The sequence below is a fragment of the Canis lupus genome, chromosome 33 (assembly GCF_003254725.2).
Source record: "Canis lupus dingo isolate Sandy chromosome 33, ASM325472v2, whole genome shotgun sequence".
NCBI classification, from domain to species: domain Eukaryota; kingdom Metazoa; phylum Chordata; class Mammalia; order Carnivora; family Canidae; genus Canis; species Canis lupus.
The window spans coordinates 24,985,965-25,003,141 of record NC_064275.1 but is presented as its reverse complement, the minus strand read 5'-3'; the positions used below and the strand labels follow the sequence as shown (position 1 = coordinate 25,003,141).

The following is a 17,177-nucleotide window of genomic DNA, read 5'->3' as shown; positions in this document are numbered from 1 at the left end:
ATTGCAGACAAAAATGCATTTCTAAAAATCCCAGAACCTAGTGGTTAGGCTAAATCACATTCTTAGAGCGCTAAAATTGAGAAAAGCCATGTTAGAAGGCTAAGAGGAGTGGCAGCACTTTGGCAGTGTTGCCTTTTCCCCAAGCCAGCACAGTGCCACACTGAGAGGAATCCCTTGGGCCTACAGTTTCTCCAGTGAGAAAAAGAGAGTTTGAGGCTGACATCCAATTTCCCCAGCATTCTGGAGTGTTCTCTGGGAAGCCCGTTTCCATCTCACCTTGTAGGGAACATTAGGGAAATATGCAAAGCTAGACCACCTCAGAGGAGGGCTCACAGGTATCTGTGTGTAGATTAGTGATAGCACTGCAACCCTCCTAACCGTCTTGCCCAGAGAGCCCAGCAAGTAGGGCACCATCTGGCTGTTATGACAGATTGCTGCCCATTTGGCCAGAAAGTAGAGTGAGTGGTTCTGCCAAGCTGGGATCCTTAGGCAACGACCTGGCTGCAGAGCCCAGCCTACCGCTCTGCTCTTGCAGGAAGCCAATCCAGCAGTCCCCTCCACTCCTAAGTCAGAGCTCAGCCTGTAGCCCTGCCTAACCAGGGATTTTTACTGTAGAACACAGCCTAGAGTCCTACATGATCACAGGGTCCATCCTGCAGCCCCATCCAACTGTGGAGTACAACTACTGGCCACACTTGAACACAGAGTCCAGCTAATGGCACCACCCTTCCAAGGAGTCCAGTCCCTGGTCCTTTCTGACCAGAGAGTCCAGCCATTGGCCATGCCTGTCTGCAGAGCCCAGCTAGCAGTCCCACCTGACCAGATGGCTCAGAGAGTGGTCTTGCCTGAATGCAGAGCTGAACCAGTGGACCCACACAACCAGAGACTCTGGCATTAAGCCCTACCCACCCTCCTGTGGGCTTTGTGAGATAGCCAGGGCTGACTAGTGAAGGTCTTTACCTGCTGAAGCAAACCTATAAGGACTAGAAGAGGTGACTGCTGCTTCAAATCCGCAGATACCGATACAAGAATAACGAAAAGTCAGGGAAACATGGCATCACCAAAGAAACTAATAAAACTCTTCTAATAACCAAACCTAAAGAAATGGACATCTGTGAACTGACTGACCAAGAATTCAGAATAATCCTCTTAAAGAAGTTCAGTGAACCACAAGAAAACACAGATAGTCAGCCAAACTAAATTAGGAAAACTGTATATGAGCAGAATGAGAAATTGAACAAAGAGAGAAACCATTAAAAAAATAAAATAAAATCCCAAAGCTGAAGAGTACAGTGGGTGATCTGAAAAATTCAATACCTTCAAAAATAGACTCAATCAAGGAGAAGGATTTGTGAACTCAAAGGTAAGTCATTTGTAATTATGAATTCAGAGGAACAAAAAAACAATGAAAAAAAGAGTGAAAAAAGCCTCTAAGACTTATTGGAACACTATCAAGCAAAATAATGTATACATATTGAAGTCCAAGATGGAGATGATAGAAGATGGCAGAAAGTCTTTTTAAAAAATAATGGCTAAAACTCTGTCAAGTGTTGAAGGAGCTGTGGGAAAGCTCTCCAGGTCAGAGAGACTAGAGAACACATCGTTTACCTTCTCCTTGGAAGTCTGGACTGGAACAATATCCAGACACCGTGGTGGGCATGTCTGGTTGGTCTTGGTGGAGCTGTGACCTCAGTGAGTCCTGGATTCACAGGCCTACACCAGCCTTAGATGGCATGCAGAAGAAAAGCCACGTTTAGAGGGGCGGGGGAATTGAGGGAATGCTCCCTCCTCTTCTGCCTTGATGGTCCAGACCAGTGCAGGGTCTGGCCATCATAAGGATCAGGTTCAGGTGCCATATTTGGAAGGTTCTGACTTCATAACTTGTGGGTCAGATCATCAGAGGGACTTTGTGACCTCAGTAAGCCCAGGGTCCTAAAGCCCACACCAGCCCCAGTTGCACTGGGGCACAGAAGATAAGCTACAGTTTAAAAGGGCCGAGGAACTGGGGAAGCACACTCTTCCCCTCCCAATTTAAAAGTCCATACTGGAGCAGGGTCTGGCTTATGGTGAGCTTGCAACCTCAGTGAATCCAGGCTCCACAAGCCCATACCAGCTGTTCTGTAGTACTTGGGCACAGAAAAAAAGTTGCAGTTTTGTGGGTTTTTTTGCTTTAAAAAATTTTTTTTTTCTTTTTTACTTCATTTGTTTCTTTATTCTCTCTGTAAAAAGTCAGAATTTAAAGGAGTAGTTAGCATATACATCCACAGTTTCAGCCAGCCAACAAAGGCATCAAGCACACACAGTCTGTATAGGGGTCACCATACATGAGACAATTCATTCAACTTTAGGAAAAGTAGCAAGCCATTTCATCTAATCCATAGAAACAGACATAGAAAGTCAAACAAAATGGGAAGACAAGAGTATATGCTCCAAAAGAAATAACAAGAAAAAAACCTCAGTAAAAGAATTAAATGAAACAGAGATAGGCAATTTGTTTGATAAAGAATTTAAAGTAATGATTGTAAAGATGCTCACTAGGCTGGAGAAAAGAATGAAAGAATTTAATGAGACCTTCAATAAAGTGATAGAAAAATATCAAAAAGAATGAACCAGAATTAAAGAAGACAATAACAAATAAAAAACATATTAGAGTTAATCAATAGTAGATTAGAGGATGCAGAAGAACATATCAGTGATCCAGAAGACAGGGTAATAGAAAGCACACAAGTTGAACAGCAAAAAGAGAAAAGATTTTTTAAAAATGAGGATATGTTAAGAGATTTTTTTGAGCAACAGCAAGAAAACAAACATTCACCTTATAGGGGTCCCAGAAGAAGAAGAGAGAAAGATTTAGAATACTTAGTCCAAGATGCATAGAGAGGTCCAAACAAGATGAACTCAAGGAGGTCTACATTACAGTACATAATAATTAAGATGTCAAAGGTTAAAGAGAGAATCCTAAACGCAGCAAGAAGAAACAAAGTTCCCTCCATGGGAAAAGCTATAAGTTGATTTTTCAGCAGAAGCTACAAACCAGAAGGGAGTGTCACGATATATTCAGAGTACTGAAAAGAAAATCCTACAAGAGTACTCCACCTGGTAAGATTATCATTCAGATTTGAAGGAGAGGTAGTTTCCCAGACAAACAAGAGGTAAAGGAGTTTGTCAAAACTTAAAGAAGGCTTATAAGAAATAATAAAGGGACTTCTTTAGGTGAAAAAGAAATGCCATATTTAGACATAAGAAAAATATGAAAAAGAGATGTAAGATATGACATATACATGAAATGTGGAGAAGGGAATAGAAGGAGAAAAGGAAAAAAAACCAAAGAGAGCAAGAGAAGAACAAAGAATTACAAAAACAACCAGAAAACCAACTTTTTCAATGACAACAAGTACATACATATCAATAATTACGTTAAATTTAAATGGCCTAAAAAATACTTGTAAGTGGCCTAACTGCTCTAATCAAAAGACACAGAGCAAAAAAAAAAAAAAGACACAGAGCAGTAGAATGGATTAAAAAAACAAGACCAATTTATGTGCTTCCTAAAAAAGACTTACCTCAGACTTAAAGATGCATATAAAGGGAAAGTGAGGGGATGGCAAAACTTTCACCATGCAAATGGAAGGAAAAAAAAGCCCAGCAAACCAATATTTAGACAAAATAGACTTTAAAACAAAGACTGTAATGAGACAAAGAAAGGCATTTCATAATGATAAAAGGATCAATCCAACAAAAGAGTATAACAGTTATAAATATCTATACTCCAAATACTGGAGCACCTAAATACATAAAGCAAATATTGGTGGACATGAAGAGAGACATTACAATAATACAATAATAGTAGGGGGCTTAATACTCCACTTGCATCAATGGACTTTAATACTCCACTTCCACTTCAGACAGAAAATGAATAAGTGTCTTTGAATGAGATATTGGACCAGATGTTCGTAACATATATACAGAACATTCCATCCTAAAACAAAAGAACACACGTTTTTATCAAGTGCATGTGGAACATTCTCCAGAATAGATCACCTATTAGGCCATAAAACAAGCCTCAATAAATTTAAGGAGATTGAAATCATAGCATGCATCTTTTCTGGCTACAACAGTATGAAACTAGAAATCACAAGAGAAAAAAAGGAAAAAACACAAACACATGGAAACTAAACAACATGATACTAAACAGCCAGTGGGTCAATGAAGCAATCAAAGAAGAAACCAAAAAATACATAGAGACAAATGGAAATGAAAACACAATGGCCCCAAATCTCTGGGACATTGATAGCAGTTCTAAGAGGAAAGTATACAGCAATACAGGTCTACCTCAAGAAGAAGAAAAAGAAAAAAAACAAACAAACCCAAAAAACAAAAACACACAGAATACCTCAAGTAAACAATCTAACCTTATGCCTAAAAAGGAACTACCAAAAAAAAAAAAAAAAAACAAATAAAGATTCTCTTTTTTAAAGATTTATTTACTTTAGAGAGAGCAAACTTGAGTGAGCATGAAGAGGGGCAGAGGAGAGAGAAACTTTAGTGGGCTCCTTGCTGAGCTCAGCCTGATGGGGGGCTTGATCCTACCACCCTGAAATCATGACCTGAGCCAAAACGAAGAGTCAGATGATTAACTGACTGGGCTGTCCAGGGTCCCATTTTGTTTTTGTTTTTAAGATAATGGTGGCAATTTCTTAAGACAATGATGAAAGTTGCCATGTCAGTTGACTCATGGATGATTTCTCTGTAGCATGTGATGCTGTTAGATAGCATTTTACCCATAGTAGAAATTCTTTCAAAATTGTAGTCATCCTCTCAAACCCTGCCACTGCTTTATCAACTAAGTTTATTTCATAGTCTAAATCCATTGTTGTCATTTCAACAGTCTTCACAACATCTACACCAGGAATGTTTGTTTCTTTGTTTTTGTTTGTTTGTTTGTTTGTTTAATGGAGTAGTTTCTTTCTTAAGAACCACTCTTTACTCATCCATAAGAATAGAGAGATTGGATGGATACTCCTTATCCATTCAAGTTTTATCATGAGATTGCAGCAATCCAGTTACATCTTCAGACTCTACTTGTAATTCTAATTCTCTTGCTATTCCCCTCACATCTGCACTTACTTCCTCCCCTGGAGTCTTGGGCCCTCAAAGTCATCTATGAGGGTTGGATACGACTTCCTCTAAACTCCTGTTAATGTTGATATTTTTAATCTCTTCCCATGAATCATAAATGTTCTTATGGCATCTAGAATGGTGAATCCATCCTAGAAAGTTCTCTATATACTTAGCCCAGATCTATCCAAGGAATTACTGTCTTTGACAGTGATAGCCTTATGAAATATATAGTTCTTAAATAGTAAGACTCAAAAGTCAAAATTACAGTTGACCCTTGAACAACATGTGTTTGAACTTTGCAGGCCCACTTATACATGGATTTTTTTTTTCAATAAATGTAGCACAGTACTGTGTATTTTCTCTTCCTTATGATTCTGTTAACATTTTCTCTAACTGTATTGTAAGAATACAATATATAACATGTATAGTGGAAAATATGTGTTAATCAACTGTATCTGTTACTGGTAAGGCTTTCTGTCAGCAGTAGGCTATGAGCCGTTAAGTTTTGGGGGAGTCAGAAGCTAATGCATAGATTTTTAGCTACATGAACAGTTAGTGCCCTAAGCCCACATTGTTTAAGTGTCATCTGTACTCCATGATCCATGGACTACAGAATGGATACTCTGATAGCAGGCAGGAAGACAGCATTTATCTTGTACATCTCTGTCAGAGCTTATAGGTGACCAGATGCATTGTCTGCAGTAATTGGAAAGAAGTAGGTCTTTTTTCTGAGTAGGTTTCAACAGTGGGTTTAAAATACTCAGTAAATCATGCTGCAAACAGATGTGCCGTCATCCAGGCTTTCCTGTTCCATTTATAGAGCACAGACAGGGTAGATTTAGCATAATTCTTAAGGACTTTAGGATTTTTAGAATGGTAAATGACCATTGGCGGCTTCAACTTCAAGTCACCAGTTGTATAATCTCTTAACAAGAGTCATCATGTCTTTTGAAACTTTGAAGCCAGGCATTGATTTCTTTCTAGCTATGAAAGTCCTAACTGGCATCTTCTTCTACTAGAAGGCTATTTTGACTACCTTGAGAATCTGTTGTTTAGCATATCCATGTTTATTAATGATTTTAGCTAGATCTTCTGGGTAACTTGGGGCAGCTCTACATCAGCAGTTGCTGCTTCATCTTACACTTTTATGTTATGTTTAAACTTCTTCCCTTAAACCTCATGAACCAACCTCAGCTACCTTCCAACTTTTCTTGTATAGCTTCCTCACCTCTCTCAGCCTTCATAGAATAGAAGAGTTAGAGACTTGCCCTAGATTAGGCTTTGGCTTAAGGGAGTGTTGTGGCTGTTTGATCTTCTGTCCACAGAACTGAAACTTACTCCCCATCGGCAATAAAGGCTGTTTCACTTTCTTATCATTTGTGTGTTCAGTGGAGTAGTACTTCTAATTTAAAGGTTCAAGAACTTTTCTTTTGCAGTCACAGCTGGGCTGTCTGGCAGAAGAGCCTAGTTTTTGGCCTGTCTCAGCTTTACACATGCCTTCCTCACTAAGCTTAATCATTTCTAGCTTTGATGTAAAAGATACGGAACTCTTCCTTTCATTTGAACATGTCAAGGCTATTGTAGGGTTAGTAACTGGCCTAATTTAAATATCATTGTGACTCGGAGAAATAGGGAAACCCTAGGAGATGAGAGAGAGAGAGAGAGAGAGAGAGAGAGAGTAACAGCTGGTCAGTAGAGCAGTCACACAATGTTTATCGAGTTTACTATTTTATATGTGTGTGTTTGATACCTTAAAACAGTTACAGTACTAACATCAAGATCACTGATCATAGATCACCATAACAAATATAATAATGAAAAAATTTGAAATGCCATGAGAATTACCAAATGTGACCCAGAGACATGAAGTGAACCAATGCTGTTGGAAAATGGCACCAATAGACTTGCTCAAAGTAGGGCTGTCACAAACCTTTAATTTGTCCTAGAGACAATATCTGTGAAGTGCAGTAAAGTGAAACATTTAAAACAAGATATTCCTGTATCTCCTGTTTTGTTTTATAAATACCAGTAAGCACATAATACATACATTCTTATTCGACCTTCTTTCTTATACAGAAGGCAGTAGGCTGTGTACGTTTTTTTTGTACCATCTTTTTTTCTTAACAATATATCTTGGAAATCACTCTGTATCAGTTCACAGAAATTTTCAATTCCTTTTGAGAATATCTGTATAGCTCCATTGTTTGTGTATGCCATTATTTATTCAATCAATTCTTTATCGATGGACATTTGTGTTATTTACAATATTTTGTTATGGCAAGTGATGCTACTGTGAGTAACTTTGGTGCATATATTGTTTAGTTTTGATGGAGGTGTATCTTTAGGAAAGACTCCGTAAAGTACAATTGCTGGGTTAATTATAAAGGCATATATAATTTTGGTTTTGCAACATTATCTTCCATAAGATTTGTATCATTTTCCAATTTTAACAGCACTATATGATACTGTTTATCTTTCCACAACCTGATGAATAGAGTATATTGTCAAGCTTTTATACTTTTTAGTGTAGTTTTAATTTATGTTTTTAAATTATGCATAAAATTGAACATTTTTTTTCCATTTGTTAAAGGACAGTATGCTTTTTCTTCCCATGAGCTGTCCATGTCTTTTGTTTATTTTTGTGTTTTGGTCTTTTTCTTAAGTCTTAAAGGTTGTTTATATGTTAGAGTAGTGCTTGGTGGTATAAGTTGAATGTTTTTCTCCTAGTTTTTATGTGACTTTGACTGTATTTATTGTGTATTTTACCTCATATTTTTAAAAATGCAGTTGAATTTGTGAACTTTTGTATTGGTGAGAAATGCTTTTCTTGCTCTAAGATGATAAAGGAATTCTCTCATATTCTCTTCAGTAATTGTCTGAGTATGGTTCCTTTCTTTTGAGCTGTGTTTCTTTTGGAGTTTATTCTAGTACAGTAGTCACTCCTTATCCACGGGGATATATTCCAAGACCACCAGTGGTTGCTTGACACCCAGATAGTACCAAACCCTGTGTATATTTTGTTTATTCCTATTACCTACATACCTATGATAAAGTTTAATTTACAAATTAGGCACAGTAAGAGATTAACAATAATAGACAATTATAATATGATGTAATAAAAGTTTTGTGAATGCTATCTTTCTCTCAAAATATGCTATTTACTCTACTCACCCTTCCTATGATGTAAGATGATAAATTGCCTATGTAATGAGATGAAGTGAGGTGAATGCTATAGACATTGTGATGTAGTGTGAAGCTACTATTGACCTTCTGATGATATATCATCTACTTCTGGACCATGGTTAACTGTGGGAAGTGAAACCACAGATAAGCTGGAGGCAAGGGATCCCTGGGTGGCGCAGCGGTTTGGCGCCTGCCTTTGGCCCAGGGTGCGATCCTGGAGACCCGGGATCGAATCCCACGTTGGGCTCCCGGTGCATGGAGCCTGCTTCTCCCTCTGCCTGTGTCTCTGCCTCTCTCTCTCTCTGTGTGACTATCATAAATAAATTAAAAAAAATTAAAAAAAAAGCTGGAGGCAAGGGGGACCTACTCTATATGATTTTTCAGTTTTATCTTTTTTTCATAGTAGCAGTCTATAGTCACAGTTTCATTTATTACAAGGGTTTTTTTTTTTTTACAACAAATGAAAAATTTTCTTCAGCTTTTATCTTTACTTTTTTATCCATTAAAAAAAAAAAGATTTATTTATTTTAGAGAGAAAGCAAAGGGGAGGGACAGAGGAGAGAGGGAAGCCGACTCCACTGAGCACAGAGCCTGATTCCAGCACGATCCCATGACCCTGAGATCACAACCTGAGCTGAAATCAAGAGTTGGAAGCTCAACCCACTGAGCCACCCAGGGCACTCCTTTTTAAGTTGATTGGTCTTATTCATGAAAAGGGATATTTTTCTATTTCTTTAAGTCTATTTTTGGGCCTCCAAGAGTGTTCTGAAAATTTTCCCATACATAATTTGAATATATATTTTAAAAATATCTTTGTTGCAATATGGTTTATATAGCATCCCATTTAAAGTGCAAGTCAGTGATTTTTAGTATATCCACAGAACTGTGCAATTAATACCAATATCTAATTTCAGAACATTTTCATCATCCCATAAAGAAACCCTGTATGCATTAGCAGTCACTCTCAAATTTTCTCCAATCCCCTCATCATCCCTTAGTTCTAAGCAACCACTAATGCCATAGTGTACCTTCTGTTTCTATAGACTTTCCTATTCTGGAAATTTCATATAAATGGTATCATATAATTTGTGGTCTTTTATGACCAGTTTCTTTCACTTTGCATAATGTTTTCCAGGTTCGTCTATGGCATAACATGTATTTTTTTTTCTATTTTGGAAAACTTTAAAAAATTGAGTATAGTTGATGTTACATTAGTTTCAGGTATACAACATAGTGATTTAACAACTCTATATGTTGCTATGCTCATCATAAATGTAGCTACCATCTGTCACCATGTAGCCACCATCTGTCACTTCATGTAAATGAAATTGTAGGGTATTCATCTTTCTCTGACTTATTTCACTTAGTGTAATGCAGTCTAGGTCTGTCCATGTTGTGACAAATGGCAAGATCTCATACTTTTTTTCTTCATAATATTTCATTGTATATCTATAGCATATCTTCTTTATCCATTCATCTGTTACTAGACACTTGGGGTACTTCTGTATCTTGACTGTTGTAAAAAAGTGCTGCAGTAAAGCATGAATCAGTTCTTAAGTCCTTTATATTGCAGAATAATACTCCATTGTATGGATATACTTCATCTCTATTCATCCATTCATCAATTAAGGACATTTGGTATGTTTTTTTATTTTTGGCTATTATAAATAATGCTTCTGGGATCCCTGGGTGGCGCAGCGGTTTGGCGCCTGCCTTTGGCCCAGGGCGCGATCCTGGAGACCTGGGATCGAATCCCACATCAGGCTCCCGGTGCTTGGAGCCTGCTTCTCCCTCTGCCTGTGTCTCTGCCTCTCTCTTTCTCTCCGTGTGACTATCATGAATAAATAAATTAAAAAAAAATTAAATAATGCTTCTGTGAACATTCATGTCCAAGTTTTTGCATGGAGATATGTTTCAAATTCTCTTGGGTATATCCCTAGGAGTAGAATTGATGGATTATATGGTAACTTTATTTTTAACATTTTGAGAGTTTCCAAATTCCTCAAAAGCATCTGGATAATATTTACATTCCCACCAGCAATGTACATGGGTTCCTATCCTTCACATCTCCAATGCTTGTTTTTATTTATCTTTTTGAAAATATCCTTATGAGTATGTAGCTCTTTCTCATTATAGTCTGGACTTGCATTTTCTTAATAGCTAATTATGTTGAGCATCTTTTCATGTGTTTATTGGTTATATGATTATCTTAGAAAAATATTCAGATCCTCTGCCATTTAAGTTTTTTTTTTAATTAAAGTAATTAAGTGTTCTTTATATATTTTGGATACAAATCTTGTATAGGATTTGGAAATATTTTCTGTAGGTTGTCTTTTCATGTCCTTTGATGTTAGTTGTGGGTTTTCTGAATCTGCTATGTAACTCAGTGTCACAAGGATGCACTCATGTTTTCTTCTAAGAATTTTATAGTTTTATCTTACATTGATGCATATGATCCACTTGGACTTTTATGACTGATTTAAGATGGAAATCTAACTTCATTCCTTTGCATGTACATATCCAGGTTGTTGTTGAAAATCCATCAATTTTCTTGTCATCCTTGTTGAAAATCAATTGACCATAAATGTGAGGGTTTATTTCTGGGCTTTCAGTGTATTTATGCTTATTCTGATACTGTACTGTTTTGATAACTATAGCTTGGTAGTAAGCTTTGAAATCAGGAAATGTGAACCCTCCCACTTTGATTTCTTTGAAAAAATTTTTGGCTGTTCTGGGTCACTTGCATCTGCTTATAAATTTTAGGATCATCTTCCCAATTTCTTCAAAGAAGCCAGCTGAATTTTGATAGGGATTGTACACAATTGGTAGGTCAATTTGGGAAATATTGTCATCCTAACAATATTAAGTCTTCTAGTGGATGCACATAGGCTTTCTTTTTCATTTATTTAGATCTTTAATATCTCAACAATTTTTAGTTTTCAGAGTACAAGTTTTATGTTTTTTTGTTAACCTTATTATTAAGCATTTTATTCTTTTTGATGCTATCATAAATGAAATTTTTTCTTAATCACATTTAGGGGTTTATTAAAGTATATAGAAAAAACTTATTTTTTATATTGATCTTGTATCCTGTAACCTATTAAACTTGTTCACCAATTTTAATAGTATTTTTGTGAGTTCTCAGGATTTTCTGCATACAGGATCATGCTAGATGCAGTTTTGCTTCTTCCTTTCCAGTCTGGATGTCTTTTATTGATTTTTTTTCTTTTTCCTAATTGACCTAATTGACCTAATAATTAATTTCTTTTTCCTAATTGACCTGGTTAGAATCTCCAATAAAATATGGAATAGATGGGACACCTGGGTGGCTCAGTGGTTGAGTGTCTGCCTTTGGGTCAGGGCGTGATCCCGATTCCAGGATCGAGTGCCATATCAGGCTCCCTGTGAGGAGCTTGCTTCTCCCTCTATGTCTCTGCCACTCTCTTTGTGTCTCTCATAAATAAATAAATAAAATCTTTAAAAAGAATATGTAATAGAGGTAGCAACAGCAGACATCTTTGTCTTGTTCCTTACTTCATTATTCAAAAGTATTGAGTCTTTCACCGTCAATCTTGATGTTAGTTGTGAGTTTTTTGCAGACGGGCTTTATCAGGCTGAGGAAGTTCCTTTCTATTACTAGTTTATTGAATATTTTTATAATGAGTGGTTGTCAAGATTTCTTCAAGTGCTTTTTTTGCATCTGTTGAGATCATGTGGTTTTGTCCATTTTATTGGTACAGTTTATTACATTAATTGATTTTTAAATATGAATCTTGGATTTTCTGGGTAAATCCCACTTGACCATTTGTATAATACTATTTATCTGTTAGATTTGGTTTGCTAGTATTTTACTGATGATTATTGTATATGTTTATTAAATATATTGGTCTGTATTTCTCTTTTCTCATGATGACTTTGTGTGGTTCTGAGAAAGAATTTATGAAAGATTGCTGTTATTTAAACATTTGTTAGATTTCACCAGTCAAACCACTAGAGCCTGGACTTCTTTTTGGAGTAAATTTATTACCAATTCAACGTCCTTACTTATAATAGGTCTATTCATGTCTCCTGTTTTTTCCTGAATCAATTTTGGTAGTTTGTGTATTTCCAGCAATGTGTTCATTTCATCTAGATTAGCTAATTTGTTGGTATTCAATTAACATCACTTCCTTGTAGTCCTCCCTTTTTTTCCTCTGTGCCTTAAGTAGAGGTGTCCCTTCTTCCATTTCTGACTTTAGTAATTTAAGTCTTCTCTTCATTTCTGGATCAATCTAGCTAAAGGTTTTTCAGTTTTGTTGATCTTTTCAAAGCACTTTTAAAACAAGGAGGCCATTAGGTTGAGGTGGCTCTACTGCCTTGATAGTTTACATAAGCAAACCAATACTTAAGCCAGAGGCAGTGCACTGGAATCCATGCCAGATGAGGCAAGTGCTTATGCTGTAACCAATCAAATTGCTTTGCTTTGTTCAGTATCTTTTCTATAAAAATTTTGCTCCTATCTCCTGTTAGTGGAGGATTTCTAATCACCCTTGGTTTGGCACTGCCCAATTCAAATCATTGTATGCTCAAACTCTTAAAAATTTTATGTGCTTCAGTTTGCCTTTTAGTAGAACCAATTTTTGTTTAGTTGATTTTTCTGTATTATTTTTGACTTTCTACTAGATTAATTTCTGCTCTTTATTGTTTACTTCCTTCTTCCTTTGGTTTTGCTTTGTCCTTCTACTTGCAAGTGTCTTAATATGGAAAATTAGGGTATTGATTTGAGACCTTATGTTTTTTTTTAATATAGACATTTGTACATTTTCCTCAAAATACTTTCACTGCACCCTGTAAATTTGGTATATAATGTTTTCATTTGTTACAGTCACTCATTTCAAGGTATTTTGCAATTTCTTTGTAAGATTTTATTTATTTATTCCTGAAAGACACACACACACACACACACACACACACACACACACACAGGCAGAGACACAGGCAGAGGGAGAAGCAGGCTCCATGCCAGAAGCCTGATGCAGGACTCGATCCCGGGTCTCCAGGATCACGCCCTGGGCCGAAGGCAGGTGCCAAACCATTGAGCCACCTAGGGATCCCCTATTTTGCAATTTCTATTATGATTTTTCCTTGGCCCATTGTTATTTAGCAGTTTCTTGTTTGATTCTCACATTGTGAATTTTCAAAATTTTTTGTCATTTTCTAATTTCATTCCATTGTCAGGAAACATGCATTGTTTAATTTCAATACTTATAGACACACACACGTACATGTATATATAAGTATACACAAGTGTTTATTAAGCAATCTCTATACCAAATATGAGGCTTAAACCTGCAACCCTGAAATCAAGAGTTGCACATTTCCTGATTGAGCGAGCCAGGCTGACTCAGCCAGCCAGACACCTTTATACTTTTATATACTGAGACTTGTTTTATGGCTGGTATATGGTGGGTCTATGCTGGAGAATGTTCTGTGTGTATTTAAGAAGAATGTGCACTCTTCTGTTGGATGGATGTCTGTTAGGTCTAGTTGACTTAGAATGTTGTCTTAGAAGACTAAGTTGCTCTGCTTAGTTCTATCCATTTTTGAAAGTTAGGGTATTTAAATCTTCAACTATTGTTTTTGAATTGTATTACTTTTATTTTTATTAACATTTTTTAACAGTCTATTTTATGTGATAGTAGTATGGCCACTCCAGCTTTATTATGGTTGTGTTTTGCATATTTTCCTTTTCCTTTTGACCTTTTTGGGTTTGGGTATCTATATTGTATTTCCTACAGAGAACATATAATTGGATTCTGGTTTTTTATGCAGTCTGTTAATCTACCTTTGGTTATTTAATCCATTCACATTTAATGTTAGTAATACAGTTGGAGTAACATCTATGTTTTGTCTTTTTATTTTCTATATATCTTATGTCCTTTTTGTTCTCTTGTACTTCCTTTACTGATTTAAGTTAAGTGAATATGCCCTACTATAACATTTTAATTTCTTTATTTAATTTTTCTCTATTTTTTTGGAAGTATTCCCAGTGGCTACTCAAGGAGATACAATACAGCTTAAAATTTATACTAACTTAATTCCAGTGAGATATAGAAACATTAGTTTTGTATAGTCCTATTCTTTTTTTGTGCTATTATTGTTATACATGTACATATATTTGTTACAAAACCTAATAGTACATTGTTATTATTTATGTAATTTTATGTCTTTAAAGAAGATGAGAGAGAAATGTTTATTTATAGAGTTTGTTACATTAAAATTCTTAAGATTTGTGTTTTTCTTTATTTGTTCCTTGGATTTTAGTTACTATCTCTTGTCATTTCCTTCTCTAACACAGCTTTACTCCATTAACTCTAAAGAGAGGAGAGAGAACTTTAAGTAAAAAATGAATTTATTCAGGAATAGCAGAGGAATTACAATTTGGGACAAGGAAGCTGTGGTGAACCATAAGCAAGTCTAAAGAGGGAAAGTCAGCTTTTATTAGATTTTAGGAAGAAATTAGGGAGCATTGTTTGAACAAAAGTTTATTGGTGAAGAATAAGAGTTTAAGGTTGTGGTGGATTCTGATTGGCTGCCAATAGTTTTTAGTGTGTTGTTGCTAGAGCAGGGAAGGGTTTTCCTTTTTTTAAAGGAAGGAGATAAAATTCCTATGTGAAACGTGCTCTCCTGTGTTGAAATAATTCTTCCTTCTTCCTGCTGGTTATGTAGGCTCTAAAGAGTGGTGTGTGCATGAGCTCTTCTCCCTCAGGGCTTCCCTTCTCTGTGAAAGGGAAGTTTCCTTTTTTATTTATGTTCACAACTCCCACCTGTCACCTTTCGTCCATTATTGTCAAATGTGTTGCACTTTTATATGTTATATACATGTTTTATACAGTTGCTTTTTAAATCAGTCAAGAGAAGAAAGAGGGAGAAATATGCAATAATACTGTCTTTATAAGTATCTACATAATTACTTTTATTGGCACTGGTTTTTTTGTGTGTGTGTTTGGAATTAAAATACTGTTTAGAGTCACTTTTTTTCAACTGAAAAATTTTCTTTAGTATTTCTTAAAAAGCTAATCTGCTAGAAAAGAATTTTTTTAGTTTTTGTTTATCTGAGAATGTTTCATTGTGCCTTTATTTTAAAAAGATAGTTTCCTTTAGGTAATATTGGTTGCCAGAGTTTTTTTTCTTTAAGCAGTTAGAATATGTCATTTTACTGCCTTCTAGACTTAATTGTTTTTGATAAGAAGTCAGCTCTTAATCTTATTGGGTTTTCCTTGTATACGATGTTTTTTTCTGCTGTGGCTTTCAAGATTTCTTTTTTGTTTTTATACAATTAGAGTATGATGCCTCTGAGTATTGATCTTTTTGTGTGTATCCTATTTGGGGTTCACCTACTCTCTCACATGTGCAAGTTAATGTTTTTCATCAAATTTGACAAGTTTTTAGCATTCTTCAAATGTTATTTTCAGTTATTTTCTATCTTCTTCTGGTATTCTTGATATGTTTTGTTGCACATAATAGTTTCCACGTTTTTCTGAGGCTCTGTTAATTTTTCCTCCTCCCTTTTTTTCTGCCCTCTGATTGCATAGCCTCTATTGATATATCTTCATGTTTGCTAATTCTTCTGTCAGCTTTCATCTAGTGTTGAGCTCTATATAGTGAATTATTTTATTGTACTCTTTACCTTCAGGGTTTCCACTCTTTTTTTTTTCATTTCTTTCTCTTTATTCTTAGTCTCTACTTGATGAGACATTGTCATCATACTTTACTTCATTTAGCATGATTTTCTTTTGTGCTTTGACCATGTTTGTCTACTTTGAAGTCTTTGACATTCCCAACATCTGGAAACTGCTGAAGGTATTTCTTTTACATTCTTTTTCCCTTTTGTTTGGGACATACTTTCCTGTTTGCATGTCTCATAGTTTTTATTGTTGTTGTTGAGCCTGGGATATTTTAGATAATATAGCAGTTGTGAATATTGATTCCTCCTTTCCTTTCCTTTCCTTCCCTTCTCTTTCTTTTCTCCTGATTCTTTCTTGGAAATCATAGAATATACTTAGGATTGTACTTAGCATCAGAATGTTGAGATTGAAAGTGTCTGTAGGGGCGCTTGGGTGACTCAGTCGTTAAGTGTCTATCTTTGGCTTAGGTCATAATCCCAGCATCCTGGGATCAAGCCCCAGGTTGGACTCAGTGGGGAATCTTCCTTCTCCCTCTCCCTCTGCTGTTCCCCCCTGCTTGTGCTTTCTTTCTCTCTCTGCCAAATAAATAAAATCTTTGAAAAAATAAAAGTGTATGTGATCAAAATTCTTGGAATCTGTAATATCCAGTTTGTATCCTCAATTATCTCTTTTCTTTTGGTTATGAGTTGTTTGTGAATAAATGAAATTTCCATATAAATGAAGTGTTATCACATTTAGAAATTTTTCCAAATGCCTTTGTTTTCAATATAAAGTTTACATTTGTAGTTTTGTTCCTTTTGTAATGTAATAGTTTAGCTAATGAATAATACTTTTTCCCTTTAGGTTACACCTATGTTTGAGGATTGGGCTACTATTGATTGGTATCGATTTTTCTGTTTATGGGAGAAACTGCCAACTTCTATGAAACGAGTGGCAGAGCTAGTGGGAGTTGAAGAAGGGTTCTTGGCTCGCTGTGTGAAAGGAAAAGTAGTAGCGAGAACTGAGAGACAGCATCGCCAGATGGCCATCCATAAGAGGTAAATATCAAGGAGCCTGAACTATATGGTATTTAACACAGTTTTGAATATATAGTAGTTCAGTTTATTATAGTCATTTTTGTTATCATTAAAATCAAAGTTTTAGGGGCTCCTTGGTGGTTCAGTTGGTTAAGCATCTGTTTTTGGCTGAGGTCATGATCCCAGAGCC

The 17,177-nt window shown here is 35.9% G+C and overlaps 1 protein-coding gene across 6 annotated transcripts in view; it reads left to right on the top strand.

Annotated features, from left to right (window-relative positions):
• The window catches only part of POLQ (DNA polymerase theta), a 124,189-nt gene that overhangs the window by 25,661 nt on the left and 81,351 nt on the right, over window positions 1-17,177 (top strand). For all 6 annotated transcript variants that reach the window (XR_007408035.1, XM_025475768.3, XM_049105507.1 and 3 more), the window contains one exon: window positions 16,815-17,008. Coding sequence is in view for 5 of the 6 variants with exons in the window: in XM_025475768.3 (XP_025331553.3) it covers window positions 16,815-17,008 (194 nt within the window). In the remaining variant the exon portion in view is untranslated. The remainder of the gene's footprint in view (window positions 1-16,814; window positions 17,009-17,177) is intronic.